The sequence below is a fragment of the Chaetura pelagica genome, unplaced genomic scaffold (genome assembly GCF_000747805.2).
Source record: "Chaetura pelagica isolate M959 unplaced genomic scaffold, ChaPel_1.0 scaffold115, whole genome shotgun sequence".
Taxonomy (NCBI): Eukaryota; Metazoa; Chordata; class Aves; order Apodiformes; family Apodidae; genus Chaetura; species Chaetura pelagica.
This window is the reverse complement of record NW_009953761.1, coordinates 170,558-196,750: the sequence shown is the minus strand read 5'-3', so window position 1 is coordinate 196,750 and position 26,193 is coordinate 170,558. Positions and strand designations below refer to the sequence as shown.

Here is a 26,193-nt window from a genome sequence, read left to right as displayed (position 1 = left end):
CCTGTGCTGGAAGCCCACAAAGCTGGGAATTTTAGCATTTTAACATTTAGAATTTTAGCATTATATATTGTCAGATGTTTTAACAGAACTCCTGTCAGAAAGGTGGTTTATTTAGCACTTTTTGTTGCCTACCCTTTGTTATCTGGTAGAAGAAGAAAAAAACAATTCTCACTAGGATCTGCCAGCTTTGTGAAGAAGAGCAGGTGGGTCACATTTCCTTCTCTTGGTATGTTTGTAGTTGCCTGGTCATATATCCAGCATTGTGTAACTAAGTGACATTCTGAATGGAACACTGGGTCATGATCATGATATATTATTGGAAAGCGTTGTTCATGTAGAATTTTATAAGGTCTGCTAGAGAACTGTGCCTGTCAACTTCTGCATGTTACACATCTGCTATATCTACCTGTAGATTTAAGAACTTTTCAGATAAGGGATTATTTTGGTTTTGCGTAGCACGTATGTTAGTTATGTTATTTCTATAAAATTAGCAGTTCTGTATTTGGATGTAGCTTTTGTATACTGATGTGCCCCTAAAAATACAGGTCTTTATCTTACTAAATGAGCGTATTGCTGTGATATGAAGAAGCTCTTATTCCAATCTATTTTTAGGAGACTGCATATATATTCAATTCAAACCAAAAGCTATCATTACATTGACAGAGTGGCTGCAACCATTTTCCTTTAGAAGTTCAATTTCTTTTCATTTATCCATCATCTTAAAATAGCAATCTGTCATCCATGCAAAACTCACTGTCTTGAAGAATATAAAGGCATATTAAATGTCTTCCTTAATCTTAAAATAATTTTAACATTGAATTAAAAAGTGCTGTGTACCAGATTTGCTGTGCAGATGGCACAGTGAAATGGCAAAAATATGATTTCTGCAATGAAATGGCAAGTAGTAGCTTTGCTCTCAGTAGTTGTGCAGTGAAGGGACTATGGCAAGTCAATGAACTTCAGGCAGTAATCATAATTACTACTGTCAACTGGCAGTTTTAACAGAGCCCTTGCCCTGAATTTTTGCAGGCTTTAACTTCCTGTGAACTTTAAATATTGTGATGAAAGAGAAGGGCCTGGAGCAGTGACTGTTGGTTAGCCCAGTATCTTGTGTTGGTAGCCCACAGTGTGTGCCTAGGGAAGAATACTGTCTAGTCTAGTATCTGCTCCTACCACCCCCAGAACACATGGACGGTTTTCAAAATTTTACAGCTGAAGGACTTCATGAGGCAGAAGTGTTGCCTTTGTTTGTAAGTCCTCAATGGGTATTTCTTTTAAAAAGTTTGTGTAGTTCCTTTTTGAATTCCAGTAAACTCTTATAAGGAGTTCCATGTTGTGTTTTGTTTTCTCTGTATTACAGAGACACTTACGATTCCCTTCTGACTATATAGGTTCCAGTCCTGACTTCGTCTCTCATATCCCTTCCACCAGGTTATCTCCAGCCTTAAGAATATGAAATAACTCTTTCTTGCTTTTTATAGAATTTGTTCCAAAGCTGCTTTTATTACTCTTTGCCCTGTGTAGTTCTGGCCATATACTTTTGATAATGAGGCCACTGGAACCACATACAGTCTTAACAATAGAATGGCATTATTTTCTATTTAATTTGTTTATACTTCCTGCCTTGCTTGCTTTTCTGAATGTTTCAAATACTTTTACAGTTGGTACTGAGCACTGTGCTGGTCTTTCATAAACCTGTTAAAATTGAAAATATCCTCTGAAATAACAGATTCAGAAAAGGGGTGGGAGGAGTGTCATCCAACTGAATGCCTGTTCCTAGGGTATGGAAAAGCATTTAAGCATAGGGCAAACAGTGCAAGTGTTCTAAGAATACTTTCAATTTTTCTGGGAACTTTATACTTCACGTTTATATCCTGCTTAGTTGTATGAAGGTTTTATATTCCCATGCCTTAGAATGAATTACTTGATATGTTACATTAGATTCCCACCCACTATATGAACTATTTTAATGCTTCATTCATCTTCCTGTGTTACACTGGTTGCTCAGTGTCACAGTGTTCTTTGACAACATTTAAATTGGCCTTTGTCTTTATAGCCATGAGAAGTATAGTATTATCAAATGTGTAGATGTAATGCTTAATTAGGTCACGATCTAGCAGGCCACTATTTAACTTAAAGAATGCAAACAGCATTACTGACTTACCAAGGAGAGAGAGAGAGAGGTATATATATATATATATGTACAGTTGAACAGCTGTTCTTAAGTTTCTCCCTTTGATCAGGGTAGAATTACTTTACTGCTTGCAAAATAAATGATAAAAGCTGGGCTCATTTAGAAAGATAAAAGCTTCTAAAAGCCCTTCAATCCAAACCTGATAACTTTATCAAACCTTCTCATTCAACTAATGCCTTTTCTTCACCTTGTAGTTCCAGAGGAATAAAGCCAAAGGCCTAGTGATCTGTTCTTTTATTGACTTGCATGCGTGTGGACACAAAATCCGCTTAGCAATTTGAACCATTTCGAATAAGGGGAGTGTTGAGGCAGTCCTAACTTTTCACTGATTTGGAACTAAATTCATGGTGGATAAACTTTTTACTGAAGTAGTAAAATACATTGCTGGACATGATGTAGGTGGGAACTTTTCAGTTGTAAGATTAGACTGAGCTGGAATGATTAGAAAAAGCAATAATATCTGCGGATTCTTCTCATAACTTCAAGTTTGTTTTATTTCTTGATTCAGGTTCTTGAACCTTGGAAGAAAAATTTGCATTAGATTTCTGTGATATTCTTTTTCATTTCACTAAAGTTCAGTTAAGTAAAGTTTCAGTTTTACATAGGCAACACAGTAACTCAAACATTCTTTTTGGGACTCCCAGTTTAAAGCATCTTAGATGGTTGTGCAGATTTGATGTCAACATAGTTTGAGTTTGTTCTGCTGTGTTCAGTTGTAATAGGTGCTACATCTGACAAACTTCACACTTCCTGACAGCAAGTGTAGGGGCACTAAAGTTTGTACATTACAGGTTTTATTTATGAAGTTGCTCCTTCAGAGTAGAACAAAAAGTACACTTTACTAAATTAAAACTTTCAGCACTATTGTAACAATGGTATAAAAGTAAAGGTTAACTTCTGGCATAGTATTAAGTTTCAGGTATCTTTTTTAATATATCTGAGCTGAATTTAAGCAGTGTCAGGAACTTCTGTCTTCTTTACTTCTCTTGAGTTGTTGATTTGCCATAAGTGCTTGCCATAGATTATATGCTTAAGCATTCAATGCAACAGCTGAGACAGTTCAATTGTCTGTGAATAACTATTTACAGTATTACTAATAATAGCACAGTTAACATTTTTACTTCATAAATGCACCACTGACATATATCACAACAGTCTTGTTTTCATTTTTAATCATCATGTGCTGCTTGTGATCTAAAGTGAAGGCTTTTAAACTCCTTCTGAACTTTGTACATTGTGTTCTTATGGGCAGTCACTTTCATCTACAAATGATTTAGCTGTTCTGGAGCCATAAAATAGCACATTTATGAAGTTTTATTTTTACTTGTAAAAGATGGAAGAGGTTGATTTTTATTTTTTTTAAATTTTGGGCAACTGCCCTTGTCTTCAGCCTTAGATCAGTTTGCAATGCTCAAGGAAAACATAAATCAACTATGTTGCTCTATTGAAAATGTTTTGGTAATTGCTGGTGAATTAGGAAACTGTCCTGGAGAGGAATCAGCCAGTACAGTGCTGGTATGAAACAGAAAATGGAGTGCTGTAATCAAAATGTATATCAAAATGCAGATTTTGCTTATGCCAAGATTAGAATGAAAGTCCCTTGACATCTTGCCCGGCGTGTGTGTCCCTGTGTGACAGGGGGATACCAGAGATCCAGATCAAATTACAAAGTAAGTATGAAGAATAAATCCCGTGAGGTCTACACATTTGATTTTAAGAGGTTACACTAATCTTTGCAATTCCTTGGCCTTATGGAACTACTTCAGTCATTCAGGCTTTTTAGTTAATAAACCTTTCTAAAAGTCCCATTAAGAAATAATAATAATAATAATAAAAAATAATAGTTCTTCTAACTCTTACATTCAATAAAGCAAAATTTTATAAAACCATTTTTTTGATACTGATAAGATGTATAATTATATGAAGAAAAGAGGCCAAAAGTTTTATGGGAATTCAAACTGAATTACTGCCCTGTGTTAATAACAGATGGGGTGTTTAGTAGGAAAACCTAGGGAGAAAAAGTCTCTGGCTTGGCAAATTTGGGATATTGCTATAGCAGGGATAGTACTAGGGATCAAGAGGATGGTAATCTTAAAAGGCAATTTGCAGTATTGCATAATCAGTTTTAAGTGAACTTAAAGGCTTAAAATAGACTTTTAGCCTGTCAGAATTGAGTTGTGAAAGCTGCTGAGGAACAGTGAGAGAAAGCTACTGAGTTGTTTGCCTTGTTTGCTGTCAAAGAAATGCTATACTTCTTATTTCTTATGCCTTTTAATGACTAGGAGAGAGGTTTTTCCTGTTCAGTTCTGGTTTTGAAAGATACTGTTGCTCAGTGGCCACGTTTCAGTCAGCTGTATTGAAAGTTGTTTTGTGTTGGTGCAAAACAATAAGGACCAAAGAGCAGCTGGAAATGACATGTCTGCCACATGCAAATAACTTGACCAAAAATGTAGACTGTTCCTTCTGGCAATAAATTCCCTTGTCTACAACTAGAAGCAGCTTGAGGCAACTCAGTGATAGGGTTTTATCAGTTACTTTATGTTCTTATGCCAAAAGAAAATAAATGTGTTAACAGAGACTTCAGTATTATGTCTGTGCTTAAGGAGATTGTTTTCATGTGGTCATTTATATACATTTAATATTAAATGTGTAATAATACTATTTAGAAGAGTATAGTCTGAAGAGTTAGAATGTTAGTGACACTGGTGCTTTTGAGAGGTTTTTTTGCTCATGTTTGTTTATAAATGTAGCATATTCAAGGATTGATATTCCCTCTTTATATTCCAGTCAATGAAGAACTGTTCTTATAAGTTTCATGAAATATCTGAATTGAAATTCATTTTTTTCTCCAAAGAAAACCAAAGTATTTAGGGTACATTTAGGTTAGGTAGTATCTACTGTAGAAAAAAAAAATAATTAAAATTATTCTAAAAAACCCACTTTAGACCAACCTTTGTGCAGCTGTTGAAAGTAATAAAGTCATATTCCTCGATTATTTTTTCAAAATCATATAGATATGTTGTAAATAAAATTTGTAACCCAAATGCAGCTTATACTGTGATTCTAGGCCACCATACTGCTAATCCATGATAAGAAAATACTACGTTCAGCTTTTAAGGATGTCTTAAACATTGTTTTGTGTTCAAAGCTGAAAAATGGATGGAGGGGACTTTGGGATTTTCCCCTCCAGTGTCAGTAGTAATATGAAATAATAAAGAAAAAAAGCAGTCTGTGTGCTTTGCACATCTGAAGTAGAACTGAATTCAGTGGAGAAAAATACTGCTGTGTTACCTTCTCAGAGGCTTTTTTTTCGGGGACAAATGAGAAGTGCAGCTCTATTTTTGTGCCCTTCAAAGAATAAAGACAAGTGAGTTGGTGCGTACTGACTTTCTTGAACATTCTCCTGCTGAGAGAGAAGCAGCAGAAGTCTGACTCTACCTTCCCAGTCAAAGGCAGTGATCTTAGAGTTCTGTTGATGACTCCAGTTAAGACATTCCTTGGTCCATGACCCTGAAATCTTTTAAAGTGTTGTGTTGTATGTGCTGCAGAAGATAACTTATTCATTTATTGAAGCTGAACAAATAGAGGTTTTCCACATCTTACTGGGCACTGTTATTCCCCCTTCCTACTTTTTCTCTTTAGCATAAGCACACATGAATTGCAATAGGACTTCGCCATGTTTTTTGTTATAATGTGTGGTGTCCTGCAGAAAGTCCTACAGCTACGTGTTGAAGGGGATACTGGTCCAGGTCTGTGTCAACATTTTTCTGCTTCTACAGATGTCCTCTTTGACAGCCAGTATCTTCAGTGAATTACTCTAAAGTGGCTACACTCATCATGTCTGAAGGAAAGGCCAAGTTGCTCCTTCCTCTATGTGTACTAGGATTTGTTTTCCTCTTTGAGCAATATTTGCATATAAATCCAGTTTTTATATTTTGTTAATGAAGAGTGTTCTTGGAATTGTATCCTGGACTGCATGAAAAGAAGTGTGGCCAGTGGGTAGAGGGAGGTGGTTCTCGCCCTCTACTCCACTCTTGTGAGACCTCTCCTGGAATACTGTGTCCTCGGGCACCCATCATAAGAAAGACATGGACCTCTTGTATGACCGAGAAGGGCCATGAAGATGGTCAGAGGGGTTGAGCACCTCTTCTGTTAAGACAAGCTGAGAGACTTGGGGTTGTTCAGCCTTGAGAAGAGAAGGCTTTAGGCATTGGAAGGGGCTGCCCAGAGAGGTGGTGGAGTCACCATCCCTGGAGGTGTTAAAAAAACCTGTAGACGTGGCACTTTGAGAATTGCTCTAGTAGGCATAGTGGGTGATGGTGTTTGTTTGTTATGGGGATTTTTTGGGTTTGGTTTATTTTGTTTTGGTTTTTGTTTGCTTTGTTTTTTTTATCTCCTGGATGGATGGTTGAGCTTCCAAACTGTAACATTTCTGCGATACTGTGAGACGTAGCAGCAGAAGGGGGGAGCTTACAAGAAAGTTGGGGAAGGACTTTTTACAAGGAAGTAGAGAAAGGATGAGAGGGAGTAGTTTGAAGTTGAAAGAGGGTAGATTTAGATTAGACCTTAGAAATTCTTTAGTGTGAAGGTGGTGAGACACTAGCGCAGACTGCCCAGGGAAGTTGTGGATTCCCCCTCCTTCAAGTGTTAAGGCCAGGTTAGATGGGGCTTTGAGTAACCTAGTCTAGTGGGAGGTGTCCCTTCATTGCAGGAGTGTTAGAACTCTATGATCTTTAAGGTTCCTTCCAACGCAAACCATTCTATTATAATTTGGCTACAGTATCCAAACTCATGACTCACCTTACGTCCTTGCAGTGTTTTTTTGTGTATCTCAGTAAAAAATGAACAGTGGGATAACAAATAAGAATTTTCTGATAGCAGTTGTTGAGATTGTTTTTGTGGCTTCTATTGCGACACGAAATGGAAATGCTAGTCTGTACCTCTGTGAGTTGTTGACATTGACTGGGAGTTGTTGACAAATGACTGATGTAATTTCACATCACAAGATTGTCCCACAAGTGGACTGCCCATGTACTTGAATAAGTAAGTCATCTCTGCCTATATTTGGTTCAGGAGTTTTTATCATGTAAAAGAGGTTTGTTCAAATAAACTTCAAAATAGCCTAAATAACCTCTTTTTAATAGGTTTATTTAACCTCTAAAAAGAGCTTGGCTAGTGGAAAATGAACTGTTTTTTTTCTGTTTATGCTTAAGACATGACTGATTTATTGGTGGGAGGGAAGGATGAGGGCAAGATTCTCTTCAGATGTTATACAAAAGCAGACCTGGAAAAACTTGGTAATAAATGGCAATAAGCATATATTTCCAAATTGGTAAAAGTGCTCTGGTTATTGGCTTGGTTTACTAAAGCATCATAGCTTTTAACTTTGGAATGACAATTGATATCAGTAATGCCAGATACATTTAAGCCTGTGTAACATTATACTGTTATGAACCTGTAGTATGAGTTGCTGTTGCTTACAATTTTGTTTGTGAGCAAACTTGATTTTTTTGTGTGTGTGTTTTTTAATTTCAACTGAGGTAGATAACTTATTTCTGAGATGGGAAACTTTGTTATAGAAGCAAATATTCTATGTTGGCAGGTTTTTGCCCAGTGTTGTTTCTTAAGCACTCTTCTTTGTGGTGAGAACACACACTCACAACAGTCAGGGTGTATTTAATAACATTAATTTCTCTATGAAGAATGGTCCAGAAAACAGGCAGCTGAAAATCTGACTCAATAAACGAAGTGTCTGCTGTAAGTCTTGCATTCATCACTTGTAATTAGTAAAGGGAGAAAACCTGGATATGACACTTGTAAAGATGATCACAATCCATGAATATGACAAATCTTCAACATATGATTTTGTCCTGAGGCTGGATCAGAAGATGTATTTCAACAAGGACTAGAAATTCTCAATGATATTACATGTGGCAATGGTGTAATGTTATCCTCCAATGTTACCCTTCAAGGGAGATGACTTGAGACTGAAACAGGTGCAGAACATGCCTGCTTGTATGGTCAGAAACCGTAACAAGAGTAAACTAGAAGAATCTAATTTGTTTATTAATCTTGCAGAGGAATGGCTGGGAGAAGATACTATCATAAATATATTGCAGGGAAAAAAGCTGGGGGGAGGAACTATTTAAAGGACAGTCTTGATCCTTAGCCTTACATGTTCTGTGGACAGTTATATAGAAAGTAAGCTGCAAAATAAGAAAAAAGCCTCTTCATGTAAGGCAGTGGAGAAAGCTATAGGAGAATTCGTTATGTGCAAATACTTCTAGCAAAAGACTCTAGGTGATACAGCAGACCTTGATAAAATGTATCTTAAGCTTGCTGGCATTATGGCATTTAAAAATCTTGAGATGCTTTATTTAAAAGCCTACACTAATTTGTGAAGAAGTTTCACTAAACTTTTAACCTTTTCCATTTGTTAGAAGAGCATGGTATACAATAGGTATTTCTATTCTCAGTCAACAGTTAAAAATAGCTTTCTGTGAAATGCAATGCTGTTGTATATGAAAAAGAGATCAGCTGATAATTTATAGCACAATAGTTGTAACTTTGTGATAATGTGTAGTCTTTTGATTAACACCTTCAATGTATCTGCAGGTGTGCTGGGAGAGGGCTCAGCACGAGGCACTTTGGAAGCTCTTTTTGTTCAAGTTAATTTTCTACTATCTGTATCAATCTTGAATAAACAAACTTTAGAGATGAGACTTTCATTAAGTAAGCATAGGAAACACATGGGGAGTGTGTGGTAATGCTGTCTCTTCAGAGGGAATCGCTGAATGAAATGATTCATAATTTCTGGATAATCAGCCTTTTTTATTTAGGAAGTAAGAGATATCTATAATTGGATATTTTCTAGTGTATCTCTTTAGAGTTCTTCCAAAAGGAATTAATTTCCCATCCAAATTTTTGAAGATGCAGGGCAAGAAAGAGAAGGAACGAGAGCTGAGAAGCAGATGACTGATGCATATCAGTCACAGATTACTCCATTTTCAAAGAAGTCCAAATTAAAATTTTAAAGGTCCTTTGAGCTCTAGGGCTTTTTTTCTTTTTTTTTTTTTTTTCATTCTCAGTCAACAGTTAAAAATAGCTTTCTGTGAAATGCAATGCTGTTGTATATGAAAAAGAGATCAGCTGATAATTTATAGCACAATAGTTGTAACTTTGTGATAATGTGTAGTCTTTTGATTAACACCTTCAATGTATCTGCAGGTGTGCTGGGAGAGGGCTCAGCACGAGGCACTTTGGAAGCTCTTTTTGTTCAAGTTAATTTTCTACTATCTGTATCAATCTTGAATAAACAAACTTTAGAGATGAGACTTTCATTAAGTAAGCATAGGAAACACATGGGGAGTGTGTGGTAATGCTGTCTCTTCAGAGGGAATCGCTGAATGAAATGATTCATAATTTCTGGATAATCAGCCTTTTTTATTTAGGAAGTAAGAGATATCTATAATTGGATATTTTCTAGTGTATCTCTTTAGAGTTCTTCCAAAAGGAATTAATTTCCCATCCAAATTTTTGAAGATGCAGGGCAAGAAAGAGAAGGAACGAGAGCTGAGAAGCAGATGACTGATGCATATCAGTCACAGATTACTCCATTTTCAAAGAAGTCCAAATTAAAATTTTAAAGGTCCTTTGAGCTCTAGGGCTTTTTTTCTTTTTTTTTTTTTTTTCTTTTTCCTTTTAGTAAAAGGAGGCTGAATTGGAAGTTAGATAAGAATGTAAGACACTTGCTTATGCAGAAAAGAAATCATAATCTGAGCAGAATGCCATGCAATTTTTTGATTAAAACCATAGTTCTCTCATGAAGTATAATCTCTTTTTACTGGACATGACTAAAATACTTGACACTCAAATACTAAGTCATGAGAATGCGTTTGGTAGAAGTCCTGATGAGAGTTTTAATACTTTGTGAAAGATGAAAAAAAAATTGGCTAAATCATCAGTGGCTCACTTTAACTACCTGTATATAAATGAACTTGTTGAGAGTACTATTAAAAAGAGTTATTGAGTCAAAATGTTTAGGAGGTACAGTGCCAAGTATAATTTATTGATTCAGTGAGTTTTATAGTGCACTCATGACTTAAAAAGTGAATTAACTCAAAATGTCTAACTTGGAGTTCAGAATATCAGTGGGAGCTTAGCCACTGAGTATCAGTAGAGGTAGTAAAAGATTAGCATGTTCAGCACCCTCAGTGACGGAAAACTGTCAAAAATTAAGTTTGTCTCATAGTAAACATCTCAAAATATATCTGCTTCATGGACAAACCAAGCCAAGAAGTGCTTTAGAAAATCTTTTGGGAGTTTCTGCTGTCACAGTTGGAGGTATACTACCCAAATCCTTAAGTTCTAGCCCTGAAGTTTTTAGCTTGATTCCTGTTTTCAGAAAACTTAATTTGGGTTTCAGCAGCATGTGTATCAAATGGTTGGTTGTCATTGATTTGAGCAGGTTCACAGCTTGTATAGCAAAGACTTTTTCTTGTGACCAGGGTAATTTAACCCCAGCTGTTCCATTCAAGCATTGTTGAATTTTATCGACAGAAAAACACCACAACAGATTGAGTAAATTTATTATTTTTTTTCAAATCTAACAGTAATGTACACTGCACTTATTGGACTTTTAAAATCTAATATATATGGTTTTCACTTCTACCCATCTGGCTATGACAATGTAATGGAAATAACGTTGCCTGTCTGCTCTTCACAGGACTCCTTGCTATCTACCTATAGGTCTTTCATTTGGGTCTGGATAAACTGGCTGATGTAGCCTCTTCAGGATTAGACCTCAGAGTAGGTAGTTCTTTACGTATTATTTTAATTATTGATGGGGAGGGCTTAGCGAAGCAACACTTTCCTGTCCCTTTCCTACTTTACATGTAGCCTGTTCTGTGTCTGTGCCAACTCATTGTTACCACATGTAGAACATGTTAGCTATCAAGCAAAGAGGGAAAATGCAAGGTAAGATACACATAAAAGCAGATTAAAATTCTTTCAGTAAGAGGATTCAGTCCAAAGTTATTGTAGAAAAAATATCACTGTAATTCTTAGCATGTAACATGGAAATGAGGCCTCCTTAAAGTTAGTCTGAAAAGAAAATAAATAAGGAAGAGGAAGTTAATCTGCACCAGAGCAGAAACTGTAGGCCACGCTCTGTAGGGCGTATAAATGAGCATTAGTAATTTTGTGTATTTCAGAAGCTTGGGAAGTTATCTTCTCCCTCCAAAAAACCCCCAAACCTCACAACCTCCTTAAACAATATGAAGGTAATAAAAAAGGAGACATTCTTTTGTCCCTTCAAAATAGACATGGCCATGCAGTTGTTACGTATTAGCAGCATTGATGTTTGTCTGTGGTTGCAGACTGACCTACAAGTGCCATCTGTGCCTGCTGGCTTATTGCCACCTGTGTCCCTCGGGAAGTATTATGGCAGGCATAAGGTGGTTTCTGCCTGCCCAGTCACAGGCACTGGATAAGTAAAAGGGTGTGTGTGTGATTTACACCCCTACCAGTCTTTTTGCAGTCTATGGATCTGATGTTTCTCAGTTTAAAAAGATGTTAGATTAAAATCCTCATGTAAGCTATGACTTGTTAAAATAAGTTTGGGGAGGGAGGGAAAGTTGCATGTTTTTTCCACCAAACCTAACTCATTCCTTGGCTGACAGCAGCAGCATACTGGATGAGATACCTGTTTTGGTTTGGTTTTCCACAAAGAAGGCAAGGATTAATTCTGAAAGACATTAAAATGAGAAAGTTGAGGAACATTGTCTTCAGCTTAAAATAAGAGCTATGAGAACAGTTACCTAGGAAAGTGATCTTGGTGCAAAATGTACAGGTCTGTAGTTCTGGTGGTTCCAGCTAGGTGGTTTTTAGTTTGGGTTCTTTTAAGGGTAGAGACAGTATGTACTTTGCTTATTTTGCCTCCAGTTCAGGAAAATATTTCTAATTTTTTTTTCCTTTTTTTTTTTTCCTCCCCTTTTATCTAGGAACAACCATCTGATATTTAGTTGTTTATTAGAATTTATTTGTTTATGCCAGGATTTTCTTCTTTGGTACCTTAGTCTCTGGTAATGTTTTCACAGATTCCTCTTTCATTTAGAAGTCTGAAGTATTTCTTAGCTAATTCTTTCAAATTAAATGATAATTTCAAATGTAACTTCAAATAATTCTTTTCACATTTTTTCCCTGTGTAATGGCCATATAAATAGTTCATTATTTAAGGATGTGCTCAATAGTGTAAGTCAGCTTTCATGGTATAAAACAGATTTGTGTTGATAAACTATTACAATTATGTTGTGCTGACTTCAAGAAGCATTGCAGGAGAAGTGCAGTAATGTAGATAAGGTAGATAAACCCTGGCATCTGTGGGAGATGAGCAGACAAAAAGGGAAGTGATTAGATGAGTAATACTCTGCTTTTCATGTCACTGTCAATTAGCATCAGGTAGCTTTTTCATGTCTTTACCCACATGCCTTTGATATACCCAAAGATCAAATAACTTGTGTTCATTTCCCTGTTTATGGCAAATTTTCTTACAGGACATGAAATAGTTCATGTATAAAAATGAATTGAATATAAACAAATCTAGTATTTTAGTCTGTCAGGTGTGGTAAAGCGATAATCCTCAGAGTCCTGGCAAGTGAGCTACTTCACAGAAACTGGTTCACATCTAACTTCTGCCAGATGGTACATGTGAGGTACCTCCTCACCAAGGCACATAGTGCGTAGCATAAATAGTGGTCTCTCTTCACAGCCTGAGGAAAAGTAATAGCCATTAAAATAGAGAATGAAATGAAAAGAAAACCTTGACATTGAATTCACCTTAGTTCTTCTAGTTGTACTGTCTGTGAGCTGGAAAAGGTTGTAGACCACTAGATCACATCCTGCTGGTTTTGTGTGCGTCATGTGGCATTTCCCTGTTGAAATGGAAGGTGTTGATTTTGAAAGTAGGCAGCTTTAAGAGAGGACATCTCTCTGACTGAAATAAGAGGTGTCTGATAGAAGACTGCAGTATGCCATGTGGGGATCCACCACCATTGTGATAGAATGTAATTCATGTTTTTATTTCACATCTTTCCCTGTTCTCCAATAGGTGCAAGTAAGTTGCTTGATGGAAATAAGGTTGTGTGCTGGTGTGTTTATTTGCCCATGTATACAATGTACACATTTTTGAACTTTTGCTTTGAATTCGATGAAAGCTGTAGTCCGTATTCTTCTTTAAGAAAATAATTTGATATTCCAAGTCTTAGTCCTGTGAGAAATTTCTAATATACCTGGAAGTCCGCTTACAGCCCACAGTTTACCTAATCACAGCATTCCATGCTAATAATAGAAGTCTATCTGTGGTGGATGAAGCTAATCTTCAGGACTTTTCAGTATCAACATACACTTTTAGTTTTTGTTTCCACAGAGAAGCCAGGGAAGGTCCTACGTTCATTATAGGTGGGTGTTCTTCATAAAAATTTCTTTCATGTCCCAGTATGAAGAGTTCAGGCAGATGACTGAAATAGGGTTTGATTCAGTGAAGATGTTCAACTTGATAGTGTGTGATATGAACATTTCAGTTTTTGTTTCTCCAGTGCTCTCCATCATTCTAAACTCTGAAAATGATCACAAACAGTTGTAAAAGTTTTTGGAGTTGGCTTAACAACGTTTCTTTTATTGTGTCTGAGAAAACACCTGAAATATGTAAGTCCTTCTGAGGCTGACTGTTACAATACTGGAATGGTACAATCTGTTGATGGATCTTAGGGGATTGTTTATTAAGGAGTGAAAATCAAGTACGTGTATCGTCCTTTTGCAGAAGGTGTGGGAGAAGGAGGAATGCTTCATGGCCCATGAACTGGGTTTTGTACCACATGTGATTAAAGGTCTTTCTGTTGATAGAAGGTGTTTGTTCTCTGATATATTTTTCCATTTTGTGATGCAAGTGTTGGGTGCCTGTATTGGGTAAGATTTTGGAAACAAGGGGGCTGCAAGGGTTACTTCTGTGAAAAGGCACCAGAAGCTGCCCCCCTGTCAGACAAAGCCAGCTCTAGCTGGCTCCAAGACAGGTCATCAGCAATGCTGGTCATGCTTTATGATTACACAGTTAAGAAAAGGTGTAAAATGCTTTCTCACATGGCAGCTGTGTGAGAAAGGAGTGCGAAAGGAGAAAAGTGTTGTGACTGACCACAGCTCCCATTCCCTGTCCCCCTGCACCATGGGGTTGGAATAGGAGGGTCATCAGTGAAGTCATCCTGGGAAAAAGGGGGTGGGGAAGGTGTTGTTTGTTTTTTTTTCCTCACTGACCTACACTGTTATTAATTTTAAATAAATTTTTCCCACATTGAGTCTGTGTTGCATGTGACAGTAGTGACAGTAATAGGTGAGTGTCTCTCTTTTATGAGCTTTTACATCCTGATTTTTACCAGCGGCTGGATGGACACCTGCTGGTCAGCCAAGGTTAGCTCACCACAGCCCCACATAGAGATCTGCAGGAAGAATCCAGCTGTTTTACAGTATGTTTTTAGGGAGTTTCATGCACTTCCACAGTAGGTTGATCTTCAGTATGTAAACCTAGTCCTCTCAGGAACCATTTTTTTCTGCCAATCTTAACCCTGAACAGTTTTCCTAAAGAGGAGGAAATTATAATATAAAGGAGAAATGCAGATGTTTTATTTTGCCACCTAAAGGCAGTTGCAATAATGAAGCAGATTCTTGTATTAACCTTCTCTTTATTCTTCCTGGCTTGTGATACTGTTTTGACCAAGTTTCTTGTAGAGAAGTTACCTTTGTCTCTTTGGAATCATAGCATGCCATGGAGCTAATAATGAGAATGTGCTTCCATTTACTGAGTTATTGCTACCCTTTTTCTCTTTCCTTCCACCACCCTTGTTTCACACAGAGAAAGCAGAAGTAATGTTTGCTCAATGTTTTGGTGTCTGGAAGAGGTAGCTTGTACTGTTTGCTTCCTTCAGGGTAGTTGGTTCACTACCTGAGGAGAAATGTAGGACGCACATTTCTTACACTTGGCTGTACTTTATTGGGACGTTACAGGACACTGTGGAAAAGCAAGCTGCATATTCCATAATGGAGTGGCAAATGAAATAGAGTGGAATGGTCAATGAGCGTCACTGGGGAAGAGTAAGTTTGTAAGCAGGGTCTTTGTCAAATGTGTCTTCTAACTTTAATACCACTTCTGTCAAACATAGGCCAAATGTTGCTGTAACTACAGGAACTCAACCTCAGATTGTTACATTGTCTGAGGGAAGATGGGGAAAAAACACTTGATTATGACTATTTCAGAATATATATATTTTTTAAAAAAATGTTGACCTCTGTAGAAAGCAATTTACACATTTGTTTCTTGCAGTATTGATTGCAAGTGAATGGTCTTATTTGTCATATTTGGAAAACTATGGTAAGCAATAGGTTCTTAGGAGTGGTGGGAGGGGTGGGCAAGGAGTGTTGTACGCCGTGCCTTCCTAATTATGTCCTGTACCTAGACTGTGGGTGGACCCTAAAAAAAACTGTTGAGAAACACGGTTACAGGGTGTTGGCCAATTTTGTGAGATCAGGACCCCCTCTAGTGGTGACACCTGCCAGGCTCTGCGAGATGCTTTCTCCTAGTGTTGGTTTCCTTCAGTCATTTTTTTTTTTTTCTCCATCTAAAGCCCCTGTTTAGATCTCCTCTGATAATTGTGGCGAAAATCTATGATTACTATTACAGTTGTTACTATGACAAGTAATAAGTTGAGTTCTTTCTGACCATCAGTGACATTGAAAAGTGTTGTGTTGTATATCTCTAGTGTTAAATGAAATTTGCTACACCTGTAGTATAATCTCAATTTCTCTGTGGCTTTGAGGTGGAAATTTTCAATGTTAGTTCTTAAATTAACAATGGGAAAAAGGTGGAAAAAAAAATGTTGACAGTGTTCTAAAAAGTAGTGCTTAGGAAGCATATGTCAAACAGCAGAGTAACTTCATAATCCGTTCAAAAAGATCTATTTTGCAATGTCTCGACATTTTTATGTCAAATTGCCTGGGGTAGATGCAGTTCCTATGTGTTTTGAGTCAGCAGTTTTACATCTAGACTCAGTGGCATTAATCAGTGTCTACATGTTATTGTTACAAGTTATTGCATCAGTAGTGACAAATACTGTTTCTCAGCACTGAAACTACCTTTTTCTCCGTGACAAGTTGTAGTTTCAGAATGGAGAAGCCCGAGTCTGTTTACTACTATTTATTTTTTCTTGTATGGAAGCAGAATTGTTTTTATTGCATTGGACATTCTTTGTTTTCTGTTATCTGTTCTTCTCTCTGCTGAATAACTTAAATAAAAATATTTCTTAGTGAAGAAATGTCACACATTCTTTGTGGCATAATTGTAATGAACAAACCAGAAAGCATTAGATGCCAGAGGCAGTGGAGGTCTTTTCCTCTTTTTGGTTCCCGTAGCATCACTGTAGGAAGTTCCTGACTGCTGTAAAATCTGAATGTGCATCTAGGACATTATTCACTGATCCTTACTGGCATATAGAGATGGCAAGTAACTGAGACAAGGTATACTGCTGTGCTAGATGTTGACAAGTTGTAGGGCATGTCTTAGAAGTATATGGCATTTTATAGCTGCATTATGGTGTTCTTATGACTAATATATAGCAGTTGCCTATGGGATGATGCATTTTCCTGCCATTTAGGGAGAAGAAGCAATTACTTCATTAGAGAGCACTGACTATTTGATTATGTCAAATAGTCACAATTACAAATAGTCACAATATCACAATTACAGTGATAATAGATCGCTTGCCTTCTTTTTATGGTGTCTGAGATATAGTGCCATCTATTTGTGACTTCCAGTTATCAGTGAAGATACAGGGAGCTAATATGGAAATACAGGCTTCCTAAAAGCCTAATAAAAGTATGGGTAACTTACAGCACAAAAGATTAACCTTCATACAGTTGTGGCATTTCACATACAATGTTCTTTATGCATTTCCCAGCATTCTTTATTTTCATCATTTCCCCATAAAATTAGGGTTCAGTTTACTATTTTTTTAGACTCCTACTGTGATTTGCTTGGATTTTGTCAAATCCAATTCAGACATCTCATTGGAACACCTTGGATAGTATCTTAGTACAAATGCAAATACATTCTTCAAAATAACTCCTGTGTTTTATTCAGTAAGTGCTGAAGAGTACAAAAATAGGAACATGGCGGGCTGGATTTAAGGTTGTTTGGGTGGCTTATTTACCTTGCAATTTCTTGGTTTCAAAACTCCATACCAAATACAGATTTTTCTTCTGTTTCAGTTTTTTATATCTCAAAAATTTCCTGCAAAGTGGTGGATAGATGCTTACTTGCATAATTCCACCTTTTGTCTATTGTCCTTTTGCGTGTAGAAGTATAAATTTATAGTGAGTTTTTCTATAGTCTGAAAATATTAAATCAATGCTTTTTGAAAGCACTGCTTTCATGAAAATTCTTTACCAAGATTTGTGATGTAGTAATGCATATACATATTTATTTAATGAATTGCTGCTCTGAGTTAAAGGCTTAATTAGTTTAGCTCTCCCATCAATTGTCTACAATTTGTATTTAATAGTGTGTTAATAACTGGTGTTTAATAATGTATTGCTAGCTGCAAGATAGGAAAATTGGAGCACTTTGCTAACCTTACTGAAATAAATGTAACTATATTACAGGAGGCCTTACAGGAAAGCTGGGGAGGAGCTTTTCACCAGAGAGGGTGAGGAGAGTGATAGGACAAGGGGTAATGGTTTTCAACTAAAACAGGGAAGATTTAGGTTAGACATTAGGAGGAAATTATTCACCAAGAGGATAGTAAGGTGCTGGAATAGGTTACCCAGGGAGGCTGTGGAAGCCCCCTCCCTGGAGGTGTTTAAGGTCAGGCTAGACTGAGAATTTGAGCAACCTGGTTTAGTGTGAGGTGTCCGTGCTCATAGTAGGAGCGTTGGAACCTGATAATCTTTAAGGTCCCTTCCAGCCTTAACCATTCTATGATTCTATATGGCTTCTAGTATTATTCTGATTATATTGACAGTGCTGTTTTGATTCTGCAGTGGCAGCGTTTTATACCATGTATATATGTATAGTGGCAGTTGGTAATCTGGCTGCAAAGCATGAAGTAAAAAAGGCTCTACTCAGCAGTGGTACTTACTGTAGACATATTCAGAGCTACAGGGATTAAAAGATTTTGCCCTAAAGGTGGGGTCAGTTTTCACTGATGTGAGGGCTGTGTAGACACCCTAATCTTGCAGTGTGCCAGTCACTGAGCAAAGCTTGGAGTTGTCTGTTAAAGGTGTATTTACCAGACTGAACTTTCTGCTTTTTATTGTTCACTCCGAGCTAAGGAAGTGTTTGTTTTGTGTAGTTCCGGTCTAACTTCCAACATAGTAACATTTCTCATACAAAAGCCATGTCGTTGTGCCAGAATTGTGTTGACTCTTTTAAAGATCAAGATTCCATCTAATATTTTTCTAAACTGGCTTGCTTATTTTTCTGTGTTCTGTTACTTCATTTTGGAGTTTTAACAAACTTGTTCTTGGCAGGAAAAGATGAAATGAAGCCAGATATACTTCAAAAACTTCTTGATGTCACAAATAATGAATGAATAGTGTATTTCACTTAAAACAAAAAGCTCACTCTAGCACATGGCCTCCTCCCATGTTTGTTTATATTTGTGTCACCTATTTCATAATGGAATTTACAGGAAATAGTCACCTCAGGTGAAACCTACCTATACTGTCGTGGCAACCATTAGATGTACATGTTCCATCACAGATTCATTAATATGTTAGGCATCCTTTGTATTAGATGGTGTATGCAAATTAATCAAAATTCCTTTAAACACCAGCAAATTCCATCCCTCTGTGAATTTCCATTTCTGTAGTAAATGCTAGTCTGTACAGGAACATCATTATTTTTAATTACCCTGAAGTGTTATTCTTCAAATTAATGAAGCAAGGGGGATGTGTAGATTAGCAATTTGGGAAATGTAGAGTTAAAACATTACACTAAGGAAGCAAAGGTTTGCCATCTAATGATTTCTGCATTTTAAAAATATTTTCAGAAATTGTTTAAAATGTTAGTTTCTGCATTCTTCTTTTTCCCTAAATAATGAACCCAGGACAGTCTTTGCAAAATCTTTTTCAGAGATTCTGTGAGTTGTGACAGAGACAAGATGTAAGTATACTGTTTTCCTCAGTGTGTTCAAAAGGTTCTGCAGTTTCATTAAGGCTTAACCTTTGTATTTTGATTTAGAGCTTAAATATCAGAGTAAACCTGAAATATATACAAATTGTAAGATGCAGTTATTTGAGGCAAAAGTACATTTGCATAAAGTAACACAAAAATAATTATATCAATTTCAGAGGTTTATGTACATATTTAGATATGGTTTAAAGGTACATTATGAAATTGCATGCAGGCTGTTTCCCTTACTGAAGACATGCACTCTTCTGTATGGATTTTTCAGAGACATCTGAAGGCTGCTTGGCTCTTTTCACAGCTATATCACATTAGAGACTCACATGTGTTCTAGCTTTGAAGAAAAACAATGTATTTTGTTCAGAGAATCCTGTTTTTCCTGGTAAAAATTATTGCCACTGATTAAAAAATGTGACAAAATGTGTGTCAGATTCCATTCCAGTACTCTGTTTCTCAAAATCATTCAAATTTGGTATTAATTATACCTCTTATCAGTAAATTATAGTAATACGCTTCTGGTTTTTCTATTAAGTTATGTTATGATAGTATTTAATTAAACATAATTTTTTTTAATCCCTGTGCTTTGTGCTATGAATGAAGTGGGTTTTTATTATTTAGAAAGCAACAATAGATACAAGTGTTGAAATGATCCTAATCTTACACTGTGATAACTAGATAGTACCAAATAATTGACTTTCGTTGTTGTAACATCATTCTGGAATTCCTTTGTTGTGTACATACTGTGTCTTATAGTCCATGGTCCTGATGATGACAGGAAGGAATTTGTCTGTTACCTGCTTTTTTGTTTTTGTTTTGTCCTTCTTTAGATTAACAGAGTTAAAGCTCTTGAGAACAAGGATAGTAATAAAAAATAAACAAAAGTGTTTTACTGTCATAATAATGTCTGTTTTAGAAGTGTAGTCAATCTAGTTGCTGTTCTACTTTTTTCAGGTACTAGAATTTTTCAAGGGTAAGTTGACTGTTGTGGCATCAGTCCCTTTTCTTTGATGTGAAGGTCAATGAGAACAGGCATGAACGTGGCATTTAGGTGGTGGGCTGCAGTTTTAAGGGGTTGAGAAGAAGTAAAGTTTTTGTGTTCACTGTTTTTGACCTGTGTATCACTAGAAAAGAACTGAATGGAGGATAAAAGGTCGCTCTCTATGTATTGTCCAGTGCCATGTGGGTTGTCTTCAGCCTAGGCCTAAAGTTCAGTTCACTCTTCTGGATCTTGCTGCTTCTTCCCCTTTAAAGGAGGAAACAAGAACAGTACATATGTGGTGATATCACTGCAGAAAAAGGTGGTTTCAAAAGAGGAAAGATTTTCTTTGAAGTTGAATTGTAAAAATGAAGATCCCCTTCATGATTCTAAAATACGCATGGCAGTCCTCTTTAATGTCTGATAGTAAATATAGGTGGGAAAGCCACAGGAGAGGAGACTAGTGGTAATTTTTTTGGAATGCCATGTTAGTAAGCAAGTGTTCTCATGACAAACAGTAAACAATAGCACTAAAAAAGGAACACTGAAGGGCTTTCTTCCCCTTTGAAACAATAATAACATTCACTCAAATAGGGAATTATTTAGTTTGGTGGCAGAAATGAAGGAAAGGAGAAGCTCAGGTAATGCTGTATCTAACTAGCATCAAAACCTCTTAAGAGAAGGCAGAGCAGTTCAAGCAGGACTTGTATGGTAACTTAGAAGTGAATAAATTTGGTTGAGGTGCTTAATTCGACCATACTGCCATTTTGGTCAGCGGGGCTGCTCTCAGTTCCTGTAGTTGTTTTAGGCCATTGCTGTTGTGGAATACTGAAAACCAGCTTAGTGAAATCTGACAGGGGGAATAGAGTGTACTGAATTTCAGCTCACAATGCAGGAGAGAGAAACAAAAATAAAAATTATAAAACCTTCTTATTGGCAATGGCTTTGAACTCAAGCTGTGCCTTTGCTTTGTACACAGCAAACTGACATGTCTTAAACTGCAAAGGAAGTTAAAAAGATCTTTTTGCTTCTGCCTTCTTGTTCACAAAATCAACGCTTTATGAACCTAAAGAGAGGAGGTCAGATCATCAGCACTCTGGAAATGTATCTGCTGTACTCTAGTAGTTTGAGGAAGTAAGCTTCTAAATAAGCTTTGAAGGATCAGGTAGGAGGCTTAAAATAGCAGCAGTGAAGAAGTAAGATTATGAAGCTCCGTTTTTTTCTTTGTATCTTTCCCATCAGACATTTGACTTTTTGACTAGGTATATTCCTGTTCCTTCCACTTTAAGCAGATGACTGTTGTTCAGGCCAGGTAACCTGTCTGGTGCTATGGGTAGGTGGCATTTGTGCTGTTTCTGATGATAAGAGATGTTTGCTCTGATGCAATCCTCTTGCTTTGAACTCAGGTGATTCAGTTGAATGCTAGTATGCATTGTTATTTTATGACTCGGGCTCACATCATACTGTGGCAATTAAGGAACAAAGCTCAGTAACATTCCTTCCTACTGATTTTCCCCTGTGTCTTTGTGCTTAAAATCAGAAACACACAATGAATAGCTGATAAAATATCAACAGTTTTTATTCTGTTAGTACAAGAGCTCACTTGGGGCATTGCAATCCATCCCTGTTTTCTTGTATGTACTTATACTATATATAAAATCCATTCCTGTAGGTCTACCCCATTTTTACAGGTAACATTCTTATATAATTGAGATCTAGGAAACACAGGTCACTTTGAAGAGTTACACAACTTTTTATTTAAATTTATTTAATTAAAGATATAATCCTTGTTGTTAGCATTCTCTAAATACTATAATTATTTGCAGATAACAAGCTGTGTATTGGCTAGATCTTTGCATATATTATATGAGCTTTGGAATCTATACTTGGTTCTGTTTGCAAGTATTTCCTCAGCATATTGAGTCCTGCAAACAATTACTTTTTATTAGACCGTATAAATTTTAATTGAATGTTTGCGCTTTTATACACAGTCTGTTCCATTTCAAGATTGTGAAGTTTAGTACTAGTTTCATTTTGCATAATAAAACTATTGGCTTAACTTGCTGTCTCACTGTAGGATTGCATTTATTAATTTATATTAATAAAGAAGCATGGCTGTTCAAAGGATATATATCTAATGGCTCAAAGAAATGCACATTCTCTTTTTCTCTTTTCAGATTTATCAAAGAATAGATTAACTGAGGTTCCTACGGAGTTGTGCCATTTTGTGTCACTGGAAACACTAAATCTATACCACAATTGTATTAAAATTATACCAGATGCCATAATAAACTTGCAAATGCTAACTTACTTAAATTTGAGGTAAGTTTAAGTGTGCCACTTTTATTTTTTTTTTTTTTTTTTATTTACCAGTGTGTTTATGCTTTATGTGTTCTGGAAAAACTGACTACATTTTTCATTTTATTGGAAGTTGTAATACAAAAATTCATTGGCTGTAGATAAAGCTCTGTATGAAGATATTTTAAAGGCATTTTAAAGGCCAAAATGTAAAACTAATCATTTAAAAGAACACCAAGTGTTATTAATCCCTTTCCTTTATTCTTCTAGCAATTTCAGAATGCTAATCACATCAGCACATCTGGATTCTTTTAATTCACTTCTGATGACATATTTCATGACACTTGACATAGTTTTTGTAGTTAAAAGGCTGAAGGGAAAGGGATAGAGGATTAATTCTTTTAATGGGGAATGGAAAGGAAAAGCATGATACTTTATCACTAATATCCTCATAAGAAGTACAGTTGCTGCCCTGGAAGGGGCAAAAAATTAGGCACCTTTGTCTCTTCCATTAATAGTGTGTGTGAATAATAATTGGTACAGAGAATTACTACTGGTTAAAGTTCAGGTGAATACATGCTTTTGAGAGAGGGAATGTCAGCACTTTTTCAGCTGGGGCAAGATGTGGAGGTTTCTTTGCAGATGAGTATGTAAAAACTGAAATAGTGATGATACAATTACCTGTTCTTTGTGAGAATTAAGTTTTGGCAAGGGGCAAAATGGTTGTTGGGCTTTTAAATTCAATATATGAAGGTTTGATTATCAGTTTTCTAAACACTGAGGATGTTTATCAAGCCTTCCTGTATTGTTATTTGACTGTAGTTTTGGCCACTGTGTAATGCTAATTTTGGCTCTAAAAATTGAAACAAGATGTGTCCTGAGTATTTGCACACATTTAAGGAGCAGGGCTTGAAATTTTGAAATAAAGTTTGTTAAAGATACCTAAAGAAATTAAGACTGGATTAAATAATTACATAAAACATCTTAATATATTTAGGAATTAGAATAAACTCAATTAGAACTCAGTGTAATGATGGAATTTGTATGAATCATGACAAACCCAGAATAGTTACAGAGTTAACATCATGTATCACATAAATTAGGCAATCAAAACCAAAATAAGTTTTACTAAATAAGGTCATTTCCTTCAGTTTAAAATTCACTCTTCTCTTGGACGTGCCCTCCCCCGTGTTAGCTGAACACAGTAAGCAGTCTGTACAAGAAGGAAAGATGTCCTTGACTTGCTAAGTATGTTGCTTCTTGGCAAGAAAAATATTATAGATGTAAAATTAGTATTTTTTTTCCTGTTACCAGCAGAGCTCATATGCTAAATAGAATTAGAAACTGCTGCCAAGAGATACATACAGCCTTTGGGCATTGGTGGATACTGTTAAAAGGAAGTTCTTTACATAAAACATTAAACTAATGATGATTTATTACTCACTTGCCCTCCTTATGTGCTGTTCTTTATCCCTTAGTGGATTGCTTCTGAGTTCTATCAAACTTAAAAAAATATTTTTACTGAATTCTTTGGGGTTTTTTGGTGTCTGATCTGCTGTGTAGTTTAACCTTTTTAGATTTTAGGCTTCCTCAATTTGAGTTGTTTAGAACTTTAAAAAAAAAATCTATTTATTATTTAGAATAGTTTGTGTTTTGGTCTTCTGTAAAGACGTAAGAATTGAGAATCCTGACCATAATAAGCATTGATTATTTTTTTTCCATATACTGCTAGTTAGTAGTTAGGTGTCTCATTTTTAATATTCTTGGATTTGTTATTTGATACCAGTCTACCTCCCAGCCTGTATAACAGAGATATAATGATACTTTGCTTTGTAAAAACACTTTGAGACTGTTACATGTGGAGCGTGAATATACATCTTCATAGGCAGTTTTGTAGCAGACTACTGGATGCAGGTATAGAGGAAATGTTTTCAGATCTGTGGAATTTTGATTTTTATTTCCTTATATTTCAATTCAGTGTTGCAACTCCTACTGGAATTACACAGGACAGTTCTTGCCATCTGTTTTTAGACTTCAGTTATGCATATTTGTTCTCTGGAGCTTTAACAGTCATACAGAAGCTAAACTAAAGTGTTGATACTGGGGTGCCACTTTTAACTTACTATTCATTGTTTTCCTACAGGTTAATACCCACAAAAAAGAAAGTTATATTTTAAGAAAACCTTCACATATTCTAGGAAACGGAGTTAATATATTATTCTGTTTTGCTTCTTCTGGGAATTGATCCACAGATCACAATAATTTAATATTTTTCATCACCTGGAAATCACAAAGGATCGTGACATTTCTCATATTGAAGTTTTGACTTCCTGAGTAACTGTTTCTAGAATTGCAACCTTTTTTAAAGTTTTCTACTAACTTTTGTCTTCTTTCAACTCCTCTTTATGCAGCTACTCTTCATTTATACTCTTCTGCTCATATATCTTTTTTTCTCCCCCTATACATATGGTATGAAGTCACTTAAAATGTTTTTATCAATTTTAGGAAAAAGAGATTCAGAGATAAAGTGTCTCAAGAAATGCAAAGAAATGACCCATTGATGGTCACATTATTTTTCCCTGTATTTACTTGGCTTAGTATCAGAATCACAGAGCAACAAGTACTAAGGAGTCTTCAACTAAAAGCACCCTTTAAACTAATTGAGAAGATAACCATTGTGTCTATTTATTTTTCAGTTATAACAAAAGAAATCTACTATACTGCCACATGAATCCATAAGAATGTTTAAATACTTGCAAAATACTGTTTCATTTGATTTTCTTGTTTTCATTAGGAAGGGTAGCAGCTGTTCTAGGTGACAACCAGACTTCTTACAATATTATTAAACTGATGTAATGCATTTTTTCCAGAGTGGTAGTAATTCACAGTACTATTTAGTCAGTAATGTAGATATTTTTGATGTGCAAGTGTTTTCTTAATGATTGCCATTCTAAAATCTAAATTTTTTCTGCATAAAATCTGACTAATCAAAATGAAGGTATTTTACAACTCTCAGATTTGATGTCAGTGTACACTAGAACATCACTGGTGTTTTTAATGGCTGTTTTGTTTTTGTTTGTTTTGTTGCAGTCGAAATCAGCTTTCTTCTTTGCCAGCTTGCCTGTGTGGTCTCCCTCTAAAAGTCTTAATTGCAAGTAACAATAAGCTAGGTTCCCTTCCAGAAGAGATAGGTCAGCTAAAACAGTTAATGGAACTGGTATGTTACTGATCTTTTCTCTCTTTTTTTCTTTTGACTTCGTATTTAACTAGAAACATTAAAATTCACTTTGCAAATATATTTGAACAAATGCCTAATGCTATAATGCAGGTTATAAAACTACCTTTTGAACTTCTTAAGTGTGTTGGGAAGTAAGATTATAATACTTTTCTTTATATTCTCCGGGACCCTTCTGAACAACATAACTGCCCTTAGATCATTCAGAACTCAGCGTTATCATCTTTACCAGATTTACTCACTGTCTGCCCTGGCTCCCCGTT

At 36.0% G+C, this 26,193-nt stretch overlaps 1 protein-coding gene across 1 annotated transcript in view; it reads left to right on the top strand.

Moving 5' to 3' along the window:
- The first annotated feature begins 21,726 nt into the window (after positions 1–21,726).
- LRCH1 (leucine-rich repeats and calponin homology (CH) domain containing 1) overlaps positions 21,727–26,193 on the top strand; it is a 48,589-nt gene continuing 44,122 nt past the window's right edge. The window contains exons 1-3 of the mRNA XM_010000863.1: positions 21,727–21,730; positions 22,575–22,719; positions 25,786–25,912. Of these exons, the coding sequence (XP_009999165.1) occupies positions 21,727–21,730; positions 22,575–22,719; positions 25,786–25,912 (276 nt within the window). The remainder of the gene's footprint in view (positions 21,731–22,574; positions 22,720–25,785; positions 25,913–26,193) is intronic.